Consider the following 24,069-nt stretch of genomic DNA (forward strand, 5'->3'; position numbering starts at 1 on the left):
GTGGGCATTCCTCCAGGAGTGTTCCATTTCCAGGTTTCCTTTCTGGACGGGCAGAGAGTATGGCTGGCTTCCAGAGAAGGACCCAGAGTGATTATGAGACGCAGGTGTGTCGGTGTATTATTGTTCTACCTCTTAACATGAGTCACTTCCTCAGCGAGGCACTCACGTACCAGCCTTGGACACACAATAGAGCCATTCTTTTACTCATCATCATGGTTAAATAAAGGTGAAATAAAAAAATAAAATCATGCGCACAACGCTTACTGAGACGAACGCAGACACACACACACACACACACACACTAACAATGACAAGCATACACACACACTTAGACTCATAGTCCACTGTTCTTCCCACTGTGTGGGTAGGAAGAAAGGCAATAGCCACTCTGACACTGCCATGTGTTAGGTGCTTCTAAACTTCTCCCCCAACCACTAAACCCTGGCAGCTGATAGGAGGAGGGAGGTGCCACACCGCCCCAAACACTAAACTCTGGCAGCTGATAGGAGGAGGGAGGTGCCACTCACAGCCCAACCACCAAACCCTGGCAGCCCATAGAAGGAAGGAGGCGCCACTCACCTGGTCTCCACTGAGGTGACACGCCGCCAGGTTCTGCTCCTCGAAGGAGGGGGCGGTGCGTACGTACTTGAGCCAGCTCCCGCCAGCCTCCGAGCCTTCGTCCAGGCAGAACTTGACATTTCCCATCTCATCCACCACCTGTTGGAGAACACAGAGGTCAGAGGTGAACCTGTTTTAAAAGCCAGCACACACAGAGCTGAGCCTCTATCTTCTCAAGTATGTGTGTGTGTGTGTGAATTTCATCTCTTTAGTCACCATCATATCAAAGTTGCCTGAATTACCATGTTCAAAGAAGATAATACCAGAAAGTTTCACATCTCTCAAACCATTGGCTCCAAAGAGGGTTATTTTGACTATTTGTCCCTTAAAAGGGACATTTTGGATTTTCAACACTGTGTATGTGTGTATGTGTGTGTGTGTGTGTGTGTGTGTCCATATCTGTCAGTAGACAGAACATTATCTGCCAAGGGCCCCTAACCTTGTCGCTCCGAGAGGAAAGGGGGAAAGGAGGGAGGAGGAGGGGAAGGTCGAGAAAACTGCGGCTTCTTTCACTTGTCTAAAGACTTTCTTTGGCACATATTGATCACCCTTTGTAACCCCTGGGCCGCCCCGGGAACGAGGGAGCAGTTTCAGGTTACCCCTTAGACAGATGAGAGGAGACGGAGGAAAGGAGGAGGAGAGGAAAGAAGAGAGGCTCATTGTGGGGTAGAAATTAAGTGAAGAAACCAGGGAGTTGATCGCGAGCTGCCACCATTTTATTTATTTACTGCTGGAGGAAAATGAACCTCTCTGCTCTAGACGAGGAGCACACCACACATACTTCAAAACTGCTGCGCCATGATTGCTGCTAAGCACACAAGACTGAGAAGTTCAGCCACTAAAATGAAAGATTTCTGAAGAGGGCTCAGCAAATATTACAGGTTACATGTCCAATATCAACTTTCTCACTAAAATGTGAACATATTGGGCATAGTATAACTGAGTATAAACTATTGCAAAACGAGAACAACCAAAGGGCACTGAGTGAATGATACACAGACGAAGGCCTGGTGGTACAAGACAAGAATCCAAATGAAAACAAGATCAATGTAGTGGTAGTAGCTTGGTGGGACAATGGCTCTCGCTGGTGGCAAATAAGACTATGACAGTTTCTAGAGAGTGTGGAGAGTGTCTGAAGGCTCCAAGGTAGTGTTCATTTAGGCACCAAATGGAAGAAAACAGACTGAAACAGGGAGGGACAACATGGACTTGTCCCCTACGAAAAGCACATTTTCGTTTTCCAGTTGCGAAACGCTTTAAAACAGTTTCCATTGCCTGCCTTAATGAACATGACCCAGGTGTCTGTCTGTTAACCTATGCCCTCAGAAGAGCCTGGAAGGAGGAAAATCTCACAGCTCTGCTCCTCCACAAAGCTCTATAGAAGATCTAATTTCTCTTGGTGGAGTATTCTGGTGGAACTGATACTCTGTTGGTCGCTGGGCAGATCCTCTGGGGGCTGAGACGAGACAGGGCTGGCTAGGGGTTTTCATTGCTGGCTCATAATCAGCCTCCTCTCACCTCAACTTCTACCTCTCTGTTTCTTTTATATTGCAAACCAATCTCACGGATTTACTAGTAACATATTTACGTTTTGGCCATTTGAGTTGGTTGTAGGATATTTACGTTTCTGGTCTAACCTTCCCAGTTGAATTCTATGGTTACAGTTTAAAAATAAATGTTATCTGACTTTCCAACAGAACATTTACAGGCTTGCTCGATTCTGTTGCTCGTAAACTCTGAATGGCCTTCTTGGTCAGGGAGTGAGCGATTGCAGAAGGTGTGGTGTCGGTGAAGGGAAGGTGTGGTGTTTTGTGAGTAAATATGGAAATAGCGGGTCTGGTCCGAGGTGAGAAGGCCGGTTCATGTTCACACACGGTTCTGGTGAGCGCGGTACGCTAACTAAACATAAGTGTGCCCCAAAGTTGCAGCTGTGCCTCACACTATGGCGTTGTGGTGAGCCCGTGGGGAGAAGGAGTGTTAGGTTACTCCACTACTAACTTGTTTGGAGATAACGAAGCCTTTTAGCGCTAAAAATAATGAAACAACGCCTACGCACATGTAGCATGTAGCACGTAGCACTGCAGGTCTTTAACATCAACAATAACCTGTGGATGCCTCGCATGCAAGTACCTGACTGTGACAGTGAGTTAGAGTAAGACACTGATTGTGCGATAGGTTTCCTTTCCACGCAAACAGTCTTGTCCTTCAGCGCTTTACTGGAAACCAGACATGTTGAGTTGATTAGCTTGACTGCTCCGATTGGACCATTTTTGTCGTCCATGTTTTAAGCGATTAGCTAGCCATACTCAATGTCAACTTGAAAAAGAGTTCCTTTGATACACTGTCCTCTACACTGAGCTCACAGAGAATACCTCAGTACTTAATTCTCTTCCCACTCTGCAGTGGACAACATAGTAAAACAGTGATCTACTGCCGCCACCATTTATACGTTAAGCAGTCCGAAATGATGCAGTCCAGACCCTTCATTTTATGTGTGAAAACAGTCACTGAAAACTAACCAGGCATAGAGGCGAAATTATCCCCTTTAAAAAAAAAAGCAAAAAGAGCCAATGTCTTGCGCAGGTTCAAGTCAGAGTGCACTTGTCCCAGCGCCTGTTGGGAGCTCAAACACGGGTATTGTACATGTTTTATGAACAGATGGGGAACAGCTTCGGCTGAGGCGAGCGATGTAGAGGGGTGGGGGGGGTGCGGTGGAATTGCAGGGGCACTCCTGACCAGGCTTTACACACTGAGCACCCATAACCTCCACCCCCACACACACCTTGCAAGGTAGCAGAGGGTCTGGCTGTGGGCTCTAATGAGCTGCATGTTAGTGTGTTGGGGGGGGCTGCGAACACTCTATATGCAGGTCGAGCCCTGATTTACGAGGCCTCAAATGAGATGCAACAGAGGCAGAAAACCCTACTCCATATTGTTTCTTTATTTACCTTCTATTCTTCTCCTCCTGAGAAGCGAGGGCCACATGTGACATCGTAAAACACCTGCCTGAGCAGAGACACACCCTGCCACCACTCGGCTAAGGTACAACCCATGCACATGTGCACCGACAGACAGACAGACAGACAGACAGACAGACAGACAGACATTCCCTGTTTTAGGGGGTTAAATACCAGGGTACTTCTCCAAAGTCTACTTAGCTGTGTTAAGAAGTGCCCTTTATACAAGGGACCAATTAAATTGAACAGGTGTGTGGGTGTGGAGCTGATCTGCCTGAGAGGCTTGTGGCAGAGTGTGTGTGTGTGTGTGTGTGTTAACGACAGGAGGTTGGTGGCACCTTAATTGGGGAGGACGGGCTCGTGGTAATGGCTGGAGCGGAATGGGTGGAAGGGTATCAAATACATTTATTATGAGCCGTCCTCCCCTCAGCAGCCTCCACTGGTGTTGACAGTGGCAGTTTGGCTGGACCACAGTATGTCTTTGCATGTCTTTGCCTTGAACCAAACACTACAACTATGCAGTGCGTGAATCTCTGTCCGTCCGTGTGTGTGTGGGGGTGTGTGTGAGTGTGTGTGTGTGTGGGGGGGGGGGTCCTTTGGCATAGGAACGGAGCCTCAGAGTCCTATCTAGGTAATACAAAATAAGGTTCACTAAGTAGATTTTACTTGAAGAGAGAGATCCACTCAAGTACACGTCAATGATGAGCCTGAAGTAAGGAAGGGAGAGAATTATACATTTTCAAAAGATTCGAACAATAACACAGACTCCTAGTGGCCAGGAAATTGGGACCAATGCAACAGGAAGGGGTGATAAGAGGGCTCCCGGGTGCGACGCATATACGGGTCCACGGCAAACAAAGACAGGAACCTTTGACAGCTTGGAGTCTTAATGGATGTGTGGGCAGTCATGCAGGCCTCGTGGCTGTCAGTCTGTCAGTCCTGCTTTATGGACATGTGGTATAAGGGAGGAATTACCAGCAAAGTGTCACCTGTGGGGGAAGCGATGGATGAGAAGTTTGAGCTACTTCTGAAATTAATCAAAATGAAGCCTGATTTGTGAACAAAGTTGAGATTTAAGGATAAGAAAGTGGTCCACATGTTCAGTAGGTAATGGGTGATATACTGCAAACTATGCACATTTCTCATAGATTGGGTGTTATTTAGGATATATAGGACTTGGGATCTTAGTGCCTTGTTGGCTTGTCTGATGGTGAGAACACACACCCAGGTAGGTATACATTGTGTGAGAGTGTGTGTGTGTGTGTGTATATGTGTGTGTGTGTGTGTGTGTGTGAGAGAGAGTGTGTGTGTTTGGGGTTAAGTTCTCTTATCCTGCTCTGAATCTGACAGCTTAGCTAGGCTCTGGGTGTAATCGATGAGAAAGACCCATGCTGTGGTTACCAGGGTGCGCTCTGTGTGCGCTCTGTGTGTGTGTGTATGAGTGTGTGTATGAGTGTGTGTATGAGAGAGAGTGTGTCTGTCTGTGTGTGTGTGTGTGTGTGTGTAAGGGGAGGCCTGCGGTGGTCTCTCCAAACCCAAACCACATTGCGGAGAGATTGGTTCAGATTTGATGGGGGAGGTGGGGGGGTCAAGAGGGTGCACAAAGACACAGCCATATCTGTAACATTACACCTCAAACTGAGATGTGTGTTTCTGTGTGTGTGTGTATGTGTGTATGTGTGTCAGTGTTTCTGTGTGTGTGAGTGAATGAAAGTGAGAGAGAGAGTAAGAAAGAGTGTGTATGTGTTCATGCGCATGTGTGTGTGTGTGTGCGTGTGTGTGTGTGTGTGTGTGTGTGTGTGCGTGTGCGTGTGTGTGTGTGTGTGTGTGTGTGTGTGTGTGTGCGTGTGTGTATATATCTAGCAGCCATGTCTTTCTGATTTCAACAGGAGCGCTATCCATGGTGTGAATAGCACCGAAACACACCAACAGGAAACGAGCAGCCCTAAAACAACAACAGCCTCAAAACTCCTTAATGTCACCAGCAAGTCCTTTCAAGACGAGAGAATGAACAGAAAGAAACCAAGAAGCCTTTTCTCAGCCAGGAATGCCCATTGCCCAGCTTTCAGGACCCACATGTCCTCCCAGTTTGTCAACATACACACGCCCGTTGAAAGGTTTCCTTGTAAAGAGCGTTCGCGGCTTGGGAAAACAGGAAGGCGTTTGCTAACACAACCTAAGGAGAGCGGTACAGGCAGTACAATAGTGTTGTGGCAGCTACTGTGGCCCTATCTGGTTTACGTGTTCGTATCCTGGGGAAGTCGGCCTACAACAGGGGGCTCCTCAGCGGAGCCCAGGGGAATGCTGGGAGGAGGAGGGAGTCGGATGATAAACTTCTCTCTCTCCATCTCTCTCTTCGTTTATTGTTGTTCTGCTTCGGGAGACCGCCAGCCACAACAAACACAGATTTAGCTGGCTTTTAGCTGGTGTGTGTGTGTGTGTGTGTGTGTAACAAAAAGTCTGCATGTTAGGGTTTACATGTGCGCGCGTGTATCACTGCCTGACTGCCTGTGCAGACTATAGGCATACCTCCGTCTAGATGTTACATTCAATGATCACTGATATGGATTGACATTTCCTATAGCCAGAACAGACTAGGGAGGGAGAGAGAGAGAGAGAGAGACAGGGTGAGAAAGAGAGATAGGGATAGAGATGGGGTGAGAGAGAAAGAGGGTGAGAAAGAGAGACAGAGGGTGAGAGAGAGAAAGAGGGTGAGAGAGAGAGAGATAGGGTGAGAGAGAGAGAAAGAGGGAGAGAGAGAGAAATAGGGTGAGAGAGAGAAAGAGGGTGAGAGAGAGAGAGAGAGAGATAGGGTGAGAGAGAGAGAGAGAGAGAGACAGAGAGAGACAGAGAGAGAGAGAGATAGGGTGAGAGAGAGAGAGACAGAGAGAGAGAGAGAGAGAGAGAGAGAGAGAGAGAGAGAGAGTGTGTGTGTGTGTGCTCCCCAATGACAGCTAGAGGGCAGCCTGGTATGAAATCTGTCCGGATGGAGAAGTGAGGAAAGGTCAAGCACTACTCTACACAGTGACACACACATGTGCCCATTCATTCTCATTTATCTGGTGCAGGGGCAACCTGGAACCTGCACAGGATTTCCTGTAGCCTTCATTACACAGGGCACAAGTCATTACTCTACACACACACACACACACACACAAACATGTGCGCATGCACACACAGACACACACAGCTAATGTGCAAGACAGAGGGGCTGCGAGGTGGATATGGGGCTAGGCATTTGAGGCGTTGCAAATTAAGATGAGAGACGACAACCTGAGTGTGTGTGAGTGAGTGAGTGAGTGTGTCTGTTCTGGAAGGGGGTCTGTTTCCGGCTGGAAGGCCCCTCCCCACACACACACACACTCAGGGCTGCTCAATAAAGAGCCTGACAGAATGCAGGCCCCTACAGCTCACTGGGCCCCTGTAAGTGTGTGTGTGTGTGTGTGTGTGTGTGTGTGTGTGTGTGTGTGTGTGTGTGTGTGTGTGTGTGCGTGCGTGCATGCGTGTGTGCGCGTGGGCGAGCGGAGGTGAGAGGTGGACGGGCGCAAGGGGGGTCCTGCCAATAATGCTCATTTCTAAGCAGTTGTGCCTGACAGCTTTTGTCTGCTCCAAAGATGACTGGAGAAGGAAGGAAGAGAGGAGAGAAAGAGAGAGAGAGAGAGAGAGAGAGAGAGAAGGCTAGCCATTAATCATATCTTATTAACTTTAGTGGGCTGGGGCTTGACTGTGGGGCGAGGAAAGGGGTAGAGGAAGAGAGATATCCCTATATATTTACATTGGCAATGCCAGATGATGTCTGAGCCAATACAGCTGATTGAATTGAAATGAAGGAAAAGAGAGGTTGTAAAAGATAGAAAAATATATAGAGGATGAGAGGAAAGAAGCTTGAGGAAGAGCAGCACAACCCCTAAACACACATACACACACGAGCGTGCACACCACAAGTATAAATAAAAAGCCAGAGTCTGGGCCTCTTCTTACCACAGCCCAACCCAGCTCAGGCCTGGAACTAAAAGTCGTGTGTGTCGTCAACATGTAGCTAGTTTTACTGGCTGCTGTTTTTACACGTGCACACGCACACACACACACACACACACACACACACAATTGGACCCATGTTTAGCTGTTCTTCTATAACACTATTAAATTCATTTGATTGAGATGAGTCATTTTTATGGCAATGACAAATGAGTATACAGACGGGAGGAAACCGAACCCATAAAAACGTCTCATTCCAAACTCCTGTCGGGTCCTCTTTACGCTCAAATCAGGGTTGTGTTCATTGGGCAGCAAACAGAAGGAAACATACTGAAAAGACAAGGACTACCTGAACTACCTTGTCCTGATACCTGGATTTTCATTTCCCATTGTAAGATGAATTGCTACAGTGCGCACTAATGAACACGACCCAGCAGAACTGTAGCAGGCTGATTTGAAGATAGCTAGATAGAAGAAGCCATGTTTGAGGTTACGAAACACACCCCAACAAGTACTGAAGTTATGGTTGAATGGAGTGTGACATTGATCAGAGAGGTAGAGTACGAAACCTCGACGACACACACACCGTCATTTAAACGCACACGCAGACACACACATCATTTCCCTACGTCAAATGTGCCAAGTGGACATCAATTGCATTCCTTGATAAGCGCTCAATTTCCTCTGCATTATGAAGTTGTGAGAATGCATTGTCATACAATTCTGCCTTGGCTAAACTTGGCACGTTTACAGACACGATGATGGGACACACACACATATTCATGCCCCGTATGTGTGTGTGTGTGTGTCCCATACGAACAACAGCTTTCAGGGGCCCTGGATGAGTATCTGCAACCTCTCTCCACACAACCTGTTTTGTTGTGTGTGTGTGAGAGAGTGTGTGGGTGTGTGCGCGCGTGTGTGTGTGTGTGTGTGTGTTAGCGTCTCCTCTTTTCTTCATGTGGTGTTGGTGTGAGTGTGGGAACCTGTGTGGAAATTCAGATAATGAAGTCATCCCCATGAAAGACGAGGTGACAGAGACACACAAACACACTCTCCCGATGCCCTGTGAGGTGGGGACCTACGTATTTACGGCCTGTTTCCTCCCTTGGCGACGTTCTGTGCGTCGTTAGGGGAGCAGACACACAGCTTTCGGCTGCCTTTAAGAGACCCCCCCCCCCCTCCACATGGTGTGTGTGTGTGTTTGTGCGTGTCTGTGTGTGTGTGTGTATTGGTGAGTGTATTTGTGAGTGAAGGTGTGTTAAAGCCCTTCATAGCCAATCAGAAGTCAACAGTGATGAATCAAAATACAGACAGACAGAGCCCCGGGCCTCATAAAAAGCCATCGGGCCTGTGGTGTGTTTGACTGTCACTATCACTAACTAACGAATCACAGCTCCCCTCACAAATCAGCCCCCATACACTCCCTGTCCCTCAGCTATCAGGTAGGGAGACGGTAAAGACACACACACACACACACACAAAACCAACACAGAGAATCCCTTAACTTAAAACGTGTGCTGTTTTGATGGTTTACGATGCCGTGTTACGAAGTAGAACATCAAAGTCTGAAACGCCACACTGTAGGATGTTTTGGGTCGCCCCTTTCCAGTTCCACACACAGCCTTTCCCTTTAACCCCCTCCACATCCAACCCCGAAATATGGAGCAGCACTGCCATACCCGGCGCAGAAGATTGACCCGTTTGAATGCCCCTCTTCCTTCGCCAAGGGAGGAGGAGGAGGAGGAGGAGGAGGAGGAAGATGGGAAAATCCTGGTGCTGCTTAAGAGGCAAGCAATTTTTCAGGCTGCACCTCTGTAATGAAATGACTGGCCATTATTTACTGCACCTCGTTAAGGTGACATGGGGTGTGTGTGTGTGTGTGTGTGTGTGTGTGTGTGTATGTGTGTGTGTGTGGTGTTGTGCTATATAACCTCCCCTCTACACCCTCCCTTTTACTAGTGAAACCTGGCTTTGCGTTTTCTTTCCTTCTTTTAACTTTATGATATGTATTTAGGGCAATTAGGGAGGAGATATATTGGCTCATTATGGCCGAGCAGGTGCAGTGATAAAGCTAAATGTATGAACGCTACATCGGGGTCAGTTCTCTCTCCTCCTCGTCTGTCTGCAACATTTACAACAGGGAACAGGCGCTTTTATCCTTTCTGTCGAGTCACGACGTTGTCTGACTCGGGTGTAAGACAAACGAGTGTGTGCGATTCTTCTTCCCCAGAGCACCAGGTGGTTGTGTTATACACACGCCAAGGCAGGGCGGCAGCCTTCTGATGTCATAGTGGCAGGGACGTGGGATAAGACAAAAGGCAATCCATAATAGACAGATAAGACAACTGTGTCGTCAGGGTGTGTATCTGTGGATGTCTGTCTGTGTGTGTGAGAACAGCCAGGTCACCCGTGATACAAGTCAGTATTCCTTTGGTTATGTTGGGGGTTGAGGACGAGGATGGTGGATGGGCACTTTGAAATTTGACGTTTGGTAAACATGGATGAACGTCTAATTCTGACATGTGTGAGTGAGTGAGTGAGTGAGTGAGTGAGTGAGTGAGTGAGTGAGTGAGTGAGATTGAGTGAGTGAGTGAGTGAGTGAGTGAGTGAGTGAGTGAGTGAGTGAGTGAGTGAGTGAGAGTGAGTGAGTGAGTGAGTGAGTGAGTGAGTGAGTGAGTGAGTGAGTGAGTGAGTGAGTGTGAGAGTGAGTGAGTGAGTGAGTGAGTGAGAGAGTAAAGATAAGGACATTAATAAGGAACTCGTAAAAGCGGGGTGCAGCGGGAGGGAGCTACTAACTGGCCAGACCTCAGTGTGAAACCCAACCCACAGTAGCCTGATGACGGCATCAAACATTGCTGCCAGCCAATAAACAACCAGCTTCTTCAGAGGGGCTCTCCCTGTCAACCAATAAACAACCAGCTTCTTCAGAGGGGCTCTCCCTGTCAACCAATAAACAAACAGCTTCTTCAGATACTCTCCCATAGCCAATAAACAACATTCTTTGTCACAGACTGTCCTTCTAACCAGCTTCAACATCTCCCTCTGACCAATGAGCGACAACTCTGCAAGACTACGATTGGATGAGTCGATTCAAGAGTTTTGTACCAACATTAACCACAAACTTTCTCTGCTTAGCATGCCTCACACGCGGCAATATATTGACCCCCCCTATACACACACACAGTGACGAACAGATACACACGCCTCCACTCTTTCCTCCCATGTAGTGTGGGACTGGTAGGTAAAGCCATGGTGTTGGACGGCTGTGGGAGACCCACTGTGGTGACGTTCAACTGAGCCCTCGCCTAATGTTCCCCGACCATGTGTGTGTGTGTGTGTGTGTGTGTGTGTGTGTGTCTGTCTATCTGGGTATGTAGCCTCCAAACCAGGAAACCATAAATTACAACAAGCCGACCTGCAAAACCATCTTGCATTACAACTTTCAATATTTATTTATTGAAACATCAAATAGAATTATATACCAGAGCAAAAAGTGTGAGAAAAAGGATACAGTTTTATATTCTAATATAATTACGGAAAATGTGTTCAATTAAAGACTAAGGGGTGTCCGTGGTTTTCAGGAATATTTTCACTCCAGAAATATGAGATGTAAATTGAAATATTATTGAACTGGGACCAAGTGCTTTAAATCACTCTGCATCCTTGCCAGGCCTAGCAGCAAATAAAACCACCACTAGAAAGTAGTGTGTATTTAACATTTAAACAACTTCGCTTTAACTCTATCCACACGGGCACATTGGAAGCAAACCAGCAGTTTGTGGAACAATTTGCGGAACTGTGCAAACATAAATAGGGAAGTGACATTCGATAAAAATTTGCAGCGCATGTTACAACATTATCAAATTATTTATGAATGCTCAGAAAGAATACTTCCTGCAATGGCGAGCGGGGCTGTGTTTGTCTCCAAATTACAACGAGAGAGAGAGAGAAACCGAGAGACAGTTAGAGAGATTGTGAGAGAAAGAGAGAGAAACAATAAAAAAAAGACAGAGCGAGAGAGAAAGAGAATAACATAATAACATCTGGTAAATCGATAACTCGAAGCAGACACACAGACTCATAACCAATCGGAACAGAAAGCTGGACCTGGTCATAGTCAACCAGAGTTGGCCAATAAACAAGTCAATATTTCAAAGCCATGAGTCATTCTCAAATTGGCTCTTCAGATACAGGCAGAAAGCAGGTGATGTCACAATTGCCAGGGAACCCTAAAAGGACGTTATCTTGTCTCTTTTTTACACTCTACGATATTTCGACTTGCATACAACTGCATTGGCTAACACTTTGACCAAGGTTGTCTGTGCTGCTATTGGCCCTTTCTGTCACTACACTTGATATGTGACCCTGCACACAGTAAAAATAGCAGAGCTGTACGTATAGGGTTATGCACGCTCTCTGTTCTACCGTGAGCTATGGGAGCTCCGTCTTTCAATGACTCCACTTTGACACAAAATGGAGGTGAGTGTGGTCTGGACAGGGCACTAATGCTTCCCGTCACCCTGGGTTTTGGAGGGGCACTGCTCGTTGGCACTGTCAGCACCAACCAGGCCACTCACGTCCAATATCCACACTACTTTACAATGTCTTCAGAGAGCGAAAGAGAAAGAGAGAGAGTGTGTGTGTGGAGAGTCAGAGGGAGAGAGAGAGGGAGGGAGGGAGGGTGTGTGTGTGGAGAGAGTCAGAGGGAGAGGGAGAGGGGGAGAGAGAGAGATAGGGAGGGAGGGAGGGAGGGAGGGAGGGAGGGGGGGAGGGAGGGAGGGAGGGAGGGAGAGAGAGAAGCAGGTGAGGAGATGGAGGAGAGAGAGGCAGAAAGAGAGGGAGAGAGGTGAAAAGACAGGACGAGAGGAAGTGGGCAGAAAAAACGAAAATGTGTGCGCGTAACAGAGAGAAGGAACGAAGCAATAAAAGTGGGAGAGAGAGAGGAACTAGAGGAGGGCCAGCGGCTGGCAACAGGTGGGGAGGGGGTTTGAAACTGGACTCGGAGTGTAACTGCAAATGAAGATTCGGGGCAGATGGTTCCAATAACCACGGTCAGTCTTGCCCCAGACTCCGGTCCCGCTCTATCAAACCCTTGTGCTGTGAAATGCAAATTCATTTTATGGGGCTCAGATTCACGGCACAACGTACCTTTTCAGATATGACTTCCAAATGCAAAACTCCTGCTGAATCTCAGCATGAAAAAGGCTCTGCCCTTTCATAACACGAGGATTAGAAAGAAGGGGGGAGAGAGGGATGCAGAGGGGTAATCGAGAGAGACAGAGGTGGGGAGAGCAAGACTAAGAGACCGAGGAGGGAGGGAGAGAGAAAGGTAGACAGAGAAACAGACAGACAGACGGAGCGACCATCAGACCGACAGTTAGACAGACAGAGGCGTATGTGTCTGGTCTGGTCTGTGGGTTAGCGTTAGCAGATAAAGCTGAACTGAGCTGAGATTGGAACCAGATGAGTGTGAGGAGGTAATGGCCTCCCATGTTTGGTAACACTCTGGGGCTGGAGGGGATCACAGAGAGAGAAAAGAGCCCACCTCCTCCCTAGCTCTGTTTGGATATGGTTTCCCCCTAAACCTTCTGATGAGGGGCGCTTGGGGTTGAAATAAGCCCAGGGATTAAAACAACGAACAGGCGCTTTTACACACACACACACACACACACACACACACACACACACACACACACACACACACACACAAAGACCCCCTATCCTACTAACTAACTTGAGTCCAAACTTAACATTTACATTGGGACAATAAGGTAAATCACACATTGATGTCAATGGGGAAAATTGGCCAAATAAATCAAGTTAGTGTACATGTGTGGGATGGATAGCACTTTAGGGTTGGTGCTGGTGGCTGGGTTTAGTGTGTGTGTGTAGAAGAGTCTAGTGTGTGTGTGTGTGTGTGTGTGTGTAGAAGAGTCTAGTGTGTGTGTGTGTGTGTGTGTGTGTGTGTGTGTGTGTAGAAGAGTCTAGTGAGTTAGGGAGGGAGGTGGGCGCGTGCTGGGCCGTCTGTCCTATAGGATTATGTCTGGCAGTAAAAGGTGGCGCAATGTGAGGGGACGTGCGTTACTGTTAAACGAGGATTAGGGGAATATCTGGGTATTCTCATGGCTGCCGGGGGGGGGGGGGGGGGGGCTGTAGACCGACGGAAGAGGGCTGTAGACCGAGGGGGACGGGGGATGTAGACCGACGAGAGGGAGGGGGCTGTAGACCGACGGGAGGGGGATGTAGATCGATGAGAGGGAGGGGGCTGTAGACCGACGGGAGGGGGCTTTGGACCGACAGGAGGGGGCTGTAGACCGAGGAGGGCGGGGGCTGTAGACCGACGGGGACGGGGGCTGTAGACCGACGGGGACGGGGGCTGTAGACCGATGGGAGGGGGAATGTAGACCGACGGGAGGGTGGGTGGCTGTAGACTGACCGGAGGGGGCTGTAGACCGACGGGAGAGGGCTGTAGACCGACGGGAGGGGGCTGTAGACCGACGGGAGGGGGCTGTAGACCGACGGGAGGGGGCTGTAGACCGACGGGAGGGGGCTGTAGACCGACGGGAGGGGGCTGTAGACTGACGGGAGGGGGCTGTAGACTGACGGGAGGGGGCTGTAGACCGACGGGAGGGGGTTGTAGACCGACGGGAGAGGGCTGTAGACCGACGGGAGAGGGCTGTAGACTGACGGGAGGGGGCTGTAGACTGACGGGAGAGGGCTGTAGACTGACGGGAGAGGGCTGTAGACTGACGGGAGGGGGCTGTAGACCGACGGGAGAGGGCTGTAGACTGACGGGAGGGGGCTGTAGACTGACGGGAGAGGGCTGTAGACTGACAGGAGGGGGCTGTAGGCCGACGGGAGGGTGGGTGGCTGTAGACTGACGGGAGGGGGCTGTAGACCGACAGAAGGGGGCTGTAGACCGACGGGAGAGGGCTGTAGACTGACGGGAAGGGGCTGTAGACTGACAGGAGGGGGCTGTAGACTGACGGGAGGGGGCTGTAGACTAACGGGAGGGGGCTGTAGACTGATGAGAGGGGGCTGTAGGCCGACGGGAAGGCGGGTGGCTGTAGACTGATGGGAGGGGGCTGTAGACTGACGGGAGGGGGCTGTAGACTGATGGGAGGGGGCTGTAGACCGACGGGAGGGTGCTGTAGACCGACGGGAGGGGGCTGTAGACTGATGGGAGGGGGCTGTAGGCCGACGGGAAGGCGGGTGGCTGTAGACTGATGGGAGGGGGCTGTAGACTGATGGGAGGGGGCTGTAGACTGATGGGAGGGGGCTGTAGACCGACGGGAGGGGGCTGTAGAATGACGGGAGGGTGCTGTAGACCGACGGGAGGGGGCTGTAGACTGACGGGAGGGGGCTGTAGACTGACGGGAGGGGGCTGTAGACCGATGGGAGGGGGCTGTAGACTGATGGGAGGGGGCTGTAGACCGACGGGAGGGGGCTGTAGACCGACGGGAGGGGGCTGTAGACTGACGGGAGGGGGCTGTAGACCGATGGGAGGGGGCTGTAGACCGACGGGAGGGGGATGTAGAATGACGGGAGGGGGATGTAGAATGATGGGAGGGGGCTGTAGACCGACGGGAGGGCGGGTGGCTGTAGACTGATGGGACGGGGCTGTAGACTGACGGGAGAGGGCTGTAGACTGAAGGGTGGGTGGCTGTAGACTGATGGGAGCGGGCTGTAGACTGATGGGAGAGGGCTGTAGACTGACGGGAGGGGGCTGTAGACTGACGGGAGGGGGCTGTAGACCGACGGGAGGGGGCTGTAGACCGATGGGGACAGGGGCTGTAGACTGACGGGACGTGGGGGGCTGTAGACTGACGGGGACGGGGGCTGTAGACCGATGGAAGGGTGGGTGGTTGTAGACTGACGGGAGGGGGCTGTAGACCGACGGGAGAGGGCTGTATGACGGGAGGGGGCTGTAGACTGACGGGAGGGGGCTGTAGACCGACGGGGGCGAGGGCTGTAGACTGTAGGGAGGGGGCTGTAGACCGACGGGGACGGGGGCTGTAGACCGTAGGGAGGGGGCTGTAGACCGACGGGAATGGGGGCTGTAGACTGACGGGACGTGGGCTGTAGACCGACGGGAGGGTGGGTGGCTGTAGACTGACGGTAGGGGGCTGTAGACCGACGGGAGAGGGCTGTAGACTGACGGGACGTGGGGGGGAATACGTGTGTGTTACAAAGGCAGCGGGGTGATAAAGTGACTTTGGCTGAGTGTCGGGCCGCACAGGAGGACAGGAGGAAAATGCCTATTTTACTGTTGTGGAAACCATTGTTTCATTTCCACCTCGGTACTTTCTTTTTTTTTTCTCCATCTTCGAAAATATCTCAGCGTCTGGCCGCGGTTCAAGAAGGGTGAAAACAATACAGCCATTGAGCTCCAGAGCACCTCAGCTTGACTCGCGCTAAGCACTAGTTTTAGCGCCTTTCCAAGCTCTCTCTCTCTCTCTCTCTCTCTCTCTCTCTCTCTCTCTCTCTCTCTCTCTCTCTCTCTGTCTCTCTGTCTCTCTCTCTCTGTCTCTCTCTCTGTCTCTCTCTCTGTCTCTCTCTCTCTCTTCCTCTTCTCTCTCTCTTCCTCTCTCTCTCTCTCTCTCTCTCTCTCTCTCTCTCTCTCTCTCTCTCTCTCTCTCTCTCTCTCTCTCTCTCTCTCTGTCTCTCTCTCTCTTCCTCTTCTCTCTCTCTCTCTCTCTCTCTCTCTCTCTCTGTCTCTCTCTCTCTCTCTCTCTCTCTCTCTGTCTCTCTCTCTCTTCCTCTTCTCTCTCTCTCCCTGTTGTTAGACCGTATATCTTTGGGTCCTTGAGGCTGAGCGATGGTTTCCAGTGGCCAGGCTGAGGTATGTTTATGGCTGTCCCTGCCCTGAGTCCCAGCCCTGGCCTTAACCTTCACCCTCCCAATGACTCCTGTGGGCCCTGACAGGGAGATAATGGGGGCTGGAGACCCCTACCGCCAGCTGCCCCCCTCCACCCACAGGCTTTTAATTAAAGTCTGCCGCTCATCTCATCTGGGTGGTGTGCGTGTGTGAAAGTATGTGTGTGTGTGTATGTGTGTGTGTGTATGCGTGTGTGCGTCAGGTAACCCGGGGCCATTTGTTCTGTGTTAATCACAATATTGAGAGTGTGTTTCAGCTCACACTGCAGTGATGGGTATCAATCTACCTTAATGAGAAGAGGGATCTATGGCTTGATGTATGGATGTGGTGGAGGACCCCTCTTCCCTCCCTCCTATCAGAGCAAGGACGCTAATGTTTAAGCAGGGTGCATTAGGATGGCTGCGCTGAGGCAAAGGGCCCCAAGGTGGAGCTGCGTGAGGAGACTCACCGCCTAACTTCCGCCCCTCTACCCTGCTATGATCAATTAATCATTCATTAAAATATGAATATTAATTTAACAACACTAGTTAATAATCAAGTGCTTATATGACAACACCATCAACCTTCAACCATTCAGATCTCGTCTCATATCAGAAACAGTCTCAGATGTCAGGTTCCAAAGAGACAAGGAAGAGAGGGAGGAGAAGGACGAGAAGCTGTTGACAGGATTCTGCCACTACTGTCAGATAAAAGAGACGTTGGGGCAGGAGCTTTTTAGAGACCACCGTCATCATCAATCCCACTAGAGAGACGGAGAGGAGAGAGGGAGGGCAGACGGGCAGACACACATACGAACAGAAACGCCAGGTGATTGAGTCCTTTTCCCACCACAATGAAAAAAGGTGGCACGTTTCCCTGTTTCCCACTTCCACCTGTTCTGTGTGTGTGTGTGTGTGTGTGTTTGGTGCTGCTGACCTATTGGTCCATCTGACCACCAGGGGCACTGTAGCACAACCAAACCTCCTCACCACCCAGTGATCGGATCACTGCCAACTATCATCACATTTCTTCACATCAGGTTACTGTTTGATTTTAGTTAACAAAATCCAACCTTCTTGGATCTGCCGTTCCTTATATAGTGCCCTACCTTTGTCCAGCTCCTCATGGGCACTATATAGAGAACAGGGTGCCAATTCAGACACTGCCAGGGAAACAACAGCAGTGACTTTTCAAAGTAACCAACGATTAATAGCAAGTCTATTCTAAAGGGTTGCCTTTCCCTAATGGCCTGGGAGAGCAGTGTACGGCTCCCCACAGGCCTCTTCAATGGTCCAGCATAATTCAGTCATTTAGAGAAACACTCTCAGGACTGCTTTCCACTGGGAACACAATCACACATAATTACCCAATCAGCATACTGAAACAGAACCAACTCACACCAAGACCCTTGAAAGGCACAAAGTCATGAAAGGGACTTGAAAACGTGAATTTGTGGAGCAATATGGAGGAACTGTCCATGGCAGAGTAATTCAGGTAGACATGTGCACATGCGCAGGCACACACACACGCACACTTGTTGGATCGGTACACGCTGGAAGATAGTTGCTGGGTGTTGGTTGGCCGACCAGAGATGGGAGGGGACACATCTGGACAGACATTTTCGGAGGTCGACATTGTGTGAAATGTTTCCATGAAATGACGTGTGGAGTCATTTAAGGAATAATAATATGTGACGTGTCCCTTACATCGCAGGCATATAATTAGGTGTGGATGGTACAACGGTCCCTGTCTGTCTCATTGAAAGGAAAGGGCCCACTAACTGAACACATTGACCTGGTATCAAATAATTGCAATGAATGTCACTCACCTATTGAAGATCAAGGACACATGGGGGAAAAAGAAAAAGAGGAACGTCAGTTACATGATCCTAAACTGAGTGGACAAAACATTAGGAACACCTGCTCTTTCCATGACACAAACTGACCAGGTGGTTCCAGGTGAAAGCTATGATCCCTTATTGATGTCACATGTTAAATCCAATTCAATCAGTGTAGATGAAGGGGAGGAGACGAGTTAAAGAAGGATTTTTTAAGCCTTGAGACGATTGAGACATGGATTGTGAATGTGTGCCGTTCAGAGGGTGAATGGGCAAGACCAAAATATTGAAGTGCCTTTGAACGGGGTATGGTAGTAGGTGCCAGGCGCACCGGTTTATGCCAAGAATTGCAACGCTGCTGGGTTTCCCGTGTGTATCAAGAATGGTCCACCACCCAAAGGACATCCAGCCAACTTGACACAACTGTGGGAAGCATTGGAGTCGACATGGGCCAGCATCCCTGTGGAACGCCTTCAACACCTTGTAGAGGCCATGAATTGAGGCTGTTTTGAGGGCAAAAGGGGGGTGCAACTCAATATCAGGAAGGTGTTCTTAATGTTTTCTACACTCAGTGTATGTCACAATGATCAAACAATACTTTTAAAGGTAACTATATTGCTAGGCAAGATGCTAGACAAGATTTCTGTGTAGTTTGAGGTAAGGAATGCCTGAAGCCACAAACACACACAAACACACACTTTCTCCCCTTTCACCGTATGAACACACATATATATATATATATATATACATATATATATATATACACACACACACACACAATGGGGCAAAAAAGTATTTAGTCAGCTACCAATTGTGCAAGTTCTCCCACTTAAAAAGATGAGAGAGGCCTGTAATTTTCATCATAGGTACACTTCAACTATGACAGACAAAATGAGGGAAAAAAATGCAGAAAATCACATTGTAGGATTTTTTATGAATTTATTTGCAAATTATGGTGGAAAATAAGTATTTGGTCACCTACAAACAAGCAAGATTTCTGGCTCTCACAGACCTGTAACTTCTTCTTTAAGAGGCCCCTCTGTCCTCCACTCGTTACCTGTATTAATGGCACCTGTTTGAACTTGTTATCAGTATAAAAGACACCTGTCCACAACCTCAAACAGTCACACTCCAAACTCCACTATGGCCAAGGCCAAAGAGCGGTCAAAGGACACCAGAAACAAAATTGTAGACCTGCCACAGGCTGGGAAGACTGAATCTGGGAGAACTTGCACAATTGGTGGCTGACTAAATACTTTTTTGCCCCACTGTATATATATGTAGGCGTGTGCGTGTGTGTGTTATAGAGTTATTTTAATTACTCCTCCGCAAACAACAGTCTTTAGCTGGCTGTTTCACCGCAATCCCCCTAACAGAGCTAACAGCGCAAACGGAGCTAACAGCGCCTGTCCTGCCTGAGGGAGTGTTTAGGACACACACACACCTATTTATTACCCAGCATGCACAATTAATCAGGCTCCTCTAATTTGGGCCTTAGCGTGCATATATGTAAATGAAAGGCAAACAAAAGGTCTCGATGTTGGAGTGTGTGTGTGTGTGTGTGTGTGTGTGTGTGTGTGTGTGTGTGTGTGTGTGTGTGTGTGTGTGCACAAGAAAGGGTCCGTGCGGAGCCCTTAGCCATGAGACGCTAATTAAAAAGCCATATCAGTGGGATGACTTATTAGTGACGCCGACGGCCTGCAGTTAGCCGCGCAGCGACACCGCGGCCAACGCTAGTTAGCCTTGGGGAAGAGATTGATGGCTCTCCTAACGCTAGCACTGCAGCCAGGTTAGCACCGCTGGGTAGTTAGCTAGTCCGCGTGGACACATTTAGCCCTAGCCAAATTAGCTTAGAGCCATTATACCTGCCGCTGTTAGCCATTAGCCTAGCCATTAGCCTAGTGCAGGAGTGGTGCCTCAGAGCCCAATAGAAGGTTACAGAGAACATGGCAATTAGGCCATAATAGGGTAAACAATAACTTTGGTGATCGATGGAGCAAAAAGAGGTGAATTCTCTTTGGAAAAAGATCACCGGCGTCGTAATGAAAGACACCAGAAAGAGAGAGACAGAGTGAGAGAGATGGGAGAGAGAGAGAAAGAGAAAGTGTTCCATTGATCTTTCTCCGTGTGGTCGAGGGTTTTGAAAGCCATCTCCACCTTCTCATACACCCATTCAGTGCGTCTCCACATGTCATGTCATACATACTCAGGGGCCTTGATTCTCTCTCTGTGTGGGACGCCTCTCTGCAAGTGTCTGTTTCACACCGGGAAGTACACACGTTCCTGCTCTGGGAGATTCAATTCATCAGGAGACATGGAGCTGTACTCCCCCCACCTCCTGCCCTCCCCTCCCGCTGCTCTTTACAATACACACACATCATTGACATCATCTCCTAACATTTACTTAATAATTTAACAACGCGCCGCCCGTCAATACCATTTCCATAGAGGAGCTTGAGGACGAGAGAGAGGGGGAACACAAAGAAACAGAGAGAGAGAAAGGGGGAGGGAAAACAAGCGAGTTATGAGGATCGATGGTGCAAAAAAATGGGTTTATCGAGTGCCACACCGTGTCATATTTCCCGCAGACACAGATAAGAGAGTGGAGAGAGAGAAAGCGCTCGCCCTCTGCCGTGTAAGGTAGCGGAGAGGGAAAAAATTAATGAGATTATTGATGTTACACGTCAAAAATAATTGCTCAGATTTCAGGGGTGGGACAGGGGCACGCTGATGGGTTCGGTGATCCGTGGAAAGCTTCATTTGCCGGTAAAGGCCAACGAGTCGGAGCCGGGGCCTCGGGAGGGGACTTTGGATTGTGACCCCAGCAGTGGGGGGGGGGGGACGACGACGACGACATGCTTAGACATGTGTGTGTGTGTGTGTGTGTGTGTGGGGGGGGTAGCATGCTTGTGCTTCACACGCATACACAAACAATGTACAGTGCCTTCAGAAAGTGTTGTTGTGTTACAGCCTGAATTCAAAATGGAAAATATATTTTATAATTTTTTGGGCTGCACACAATACCCCATAATGACAAAGTGAAAACTTGATTATTGAAATTTGGAATAAGGGGTATGATTACTTTCAGAAGGCACTCTATATACACACACACACAATGTACATGCACGTACACACACATACACACACAGAATGTATACACACACACTTGATTTTATAACAGCAGAAAAAGCAGACTGTTGCGGACTAAAAGGGGATGGGACTGTCCTGTTGGATGTGGATGCCTAGCCCCGTGTGCTCTGTATACTTAACCTTGGACCCCAGGCTCTAGAAACACACACCCCTCCAATACAATTCACTTATAGAGAGACCTGTGTCTCCTTGATTCTATTCCCCAGGGTGAGCCCATAATCAGAGGGAGGGCAAAGATAACTGGGACACACAACTGTACATAGAGAGGGTTTCAAAGGTTAATTGTGTGTACTGTGAATACTGTATATAATGTGTGTGTATACATATATGTGTATATGTGTGAATACGTGTGTGTGTGTGTGTGTGTGTATACATATATGTGTATATGTGTGAATACGTGTGTGTGTGTGTGTGTGTGTATACATATATGTGTATATGTGTGAATACGTGTGTGTGTGTGTGTGTGTGTATACATATATGTGTATATGTGTGAATACGTGTGTGTGTGTGTGTGTGTGTATACATATATGTGTATATGTGTGAATACGTGTGTGTGTGTGTGTGTGTGTATACATATATGTGTATATGTGTGAATACGTGTGTGTGTGTGTGTGTGTGTATACATATATGTGTATATGTGTGAATACGTGTGTGTGTGTGTGTGTGTGTATACATATATGTGTATATGTGTGAATACGTGTGTGTGTGTGTGTGTGTGCGCGTGTGTGTGTGCTTGTGCGTGTGTATATGTATGCTTTCATGTGTGTGTGTGTGTGTGTGTGGTGGAGAATGTAATAATGTATGTGTGTGTGTGTGCATGTGCGTGCCTGCTTCTTCACAAAGACACATTCAGAGGCCCAGAGGCTGGAGAGCGGCTCGGCTTCAAGATGGAGCCCAAAATCTCATCTCGTTCACAAAGCAAACATTCCAACTGTTCAACGCTCCTCCGCACTTTCCACTAATTCTGCTCACTCCCAGCATCATCACACAGAAATACAGTGTACCTTAGCTTAGCTTAAACACGGTAGGAATCTTTCTTAGTTACCCTAAAAGCATTCAATCAAAATGTGTTTCACCTTAGTTGAGCACAAGATGCGCACTATAATTTAATTTCTCACAAATGTGTGTGTGTTTCTGTGCATTTGTGTATCTACATCTGTGTGTGTGTGCATGTGTGTATATGTATGCTTCTCTGTGTGTGTGTGTGTGTGTGTGTGTGTGTGTGTGTGTGTGTGTGTGTGTGTGCTTCCTGTCCAGATCATCTGACACGTGGTGAAAGGGGCCGAAAAGCAGTTGGATCTCAGGGTGGGCACTGGCTCCCTGCCGCGCCTCTCATAGTTCCAAGCTGACCGTTTTACGGTTGAATCTGTAAAACTATTCCGCTTGGTTTTTAAAAAACGCTATCGTCAAAGTATCTCAGAGAGAGGGGGAGAAGGAGGGCAAGAGAGGGCCAGAAAGTTGGACAGAAGGGGCGGCCATCTTTGAGAACAAGGTGGAACATATCTCTATTTTGGAACCCTCTCGTTGCTCGTTCCCTCACTCCCCCCCCCCCCTCTCTGTCTCTCTCTCTCGTTCTGTCACTCTCATTGAAGCAGTATGCACGCTTGGTCTGTGTCTATTGGAGAGTTAAGAGGAAGTCTGCCATTCATATCCCTCCTTTAATTCACAGACAGATGGGCACCATGTCAAAGCTCGCAAATTCAGACCGCCACTCTTTCCCTTTTCCCCCTCTCGCTCTTAAATGATTTCTGTCTCTTTCGTGTTCTCTCCATCGCTCCCAATCCCCCCTCCAGTTCTCCCTTCGTCCCGCTTTCATCCATCCACCTTCCCTCATTGTTTCCCTTGCTTTCTTTCTCCCTCTGTCGTTATTCTACCGCTAACCTTCTCTTTTACACCAGCTTTACCGCTGCGCGCCCCCTTATCAGATGTGGCGGTGGTTTGGAGTTTCAGCCGCCCTCCTCCCTCCTCTCCTGCGGGTTATTCATCCCTCCATTCATCCCTTCTTCCTGTGCGCTGAAAGTCAAGCTTCCCTTTACAAAACCCCCTGGTCTTATCTGAGCCACCCCATGACCCCTGGTCGCGGTGGCAGCCACCGAGGAGAGCAGGTTGACATTTATTTTCACGAGTCTTGTCCTGGAGGCAGAACTGAGCGATTTCCCCTTAGATAGGCCAGCTGCAAAGTCAAAATTGTCTATATTGTAAAAAATTATGAAAATAAAAATGTGCTTTTTGGTCTTAATTTAAGGCTAGGGTTAGCATTTACATTACATTTGAGTCATGAGGGTGTGGTGCAGTGTGTGTTTGTGTGCTGCCAGTGCTAGAGTGTGTGTCTGTGTGTACAGTAGACAGTATTTACAGTGTGCCTACAGTGTATGCGTGTGTGTGTCTGTCAAATCTAATTGTATTCATCACACGCTTCGTAAACAGGTTTACGAAGCGTACAGTGAAATGCTTCGTACAGGGACATGCTTCTTTACAGTGAAATGCTTCGTACAGGGACATGCTTCTTTACAGTGAAATGCTTCGTACAGGGACATGCTTCGTACAGGGACATGCTTCTTTACAGGGACATGCTTCGTACAGGGACATGCTTCTTTACAGGGACATGCTTCTTTACAGGGACATGCTTCTTTACAGTGAAATGCTTCGTACAGGGACATGCTTCTTTA

The 24,069-nt window shown here is 48.7% G+C and overlaps 1 protein-coding gene across 16 annotated transcripts in view; it reads right to left on the bottom strand.

Annotated features, from left to right (window-relative positions):
* Window positions 1-24,069, bottom strand: part of prdm16 (PR domain containing 16) — a 233,898-nt gene that overhangs the window by 30,655 nt on the left and 179,174 nt on the right. For all 16 annotated transcript variants that reach the window (XM_090184394.1, XM_090184391.1, XM_036988089.2 and 13 more), the window contains exon 4: window positions 580-717. In XM_090184394.1, the coding sequence (XP_090040520.1) occupies window positions 580-717 (138 nt within the window). The remainder of the gene's footprint in view (window positions 1-579; window positions 718-24,069) is intronic.

The sequence above is a fragment of the Oncorhynchus mykiss genome, chromosome 9 (assembly GCF_057628025.1).
Source record: "Oncorhynchus mykiss isolate SJ-2025 chromosome 9, ASM5762802v1, whole genome shotgun sequence".
Classification (NCBI taxonomy): Eukaryota; Metazoa; Chordata; class Actinopteri; order Salmoniformes; family Salmonidae; genus Oncorhynchus; species Oncorhynchus mykiss.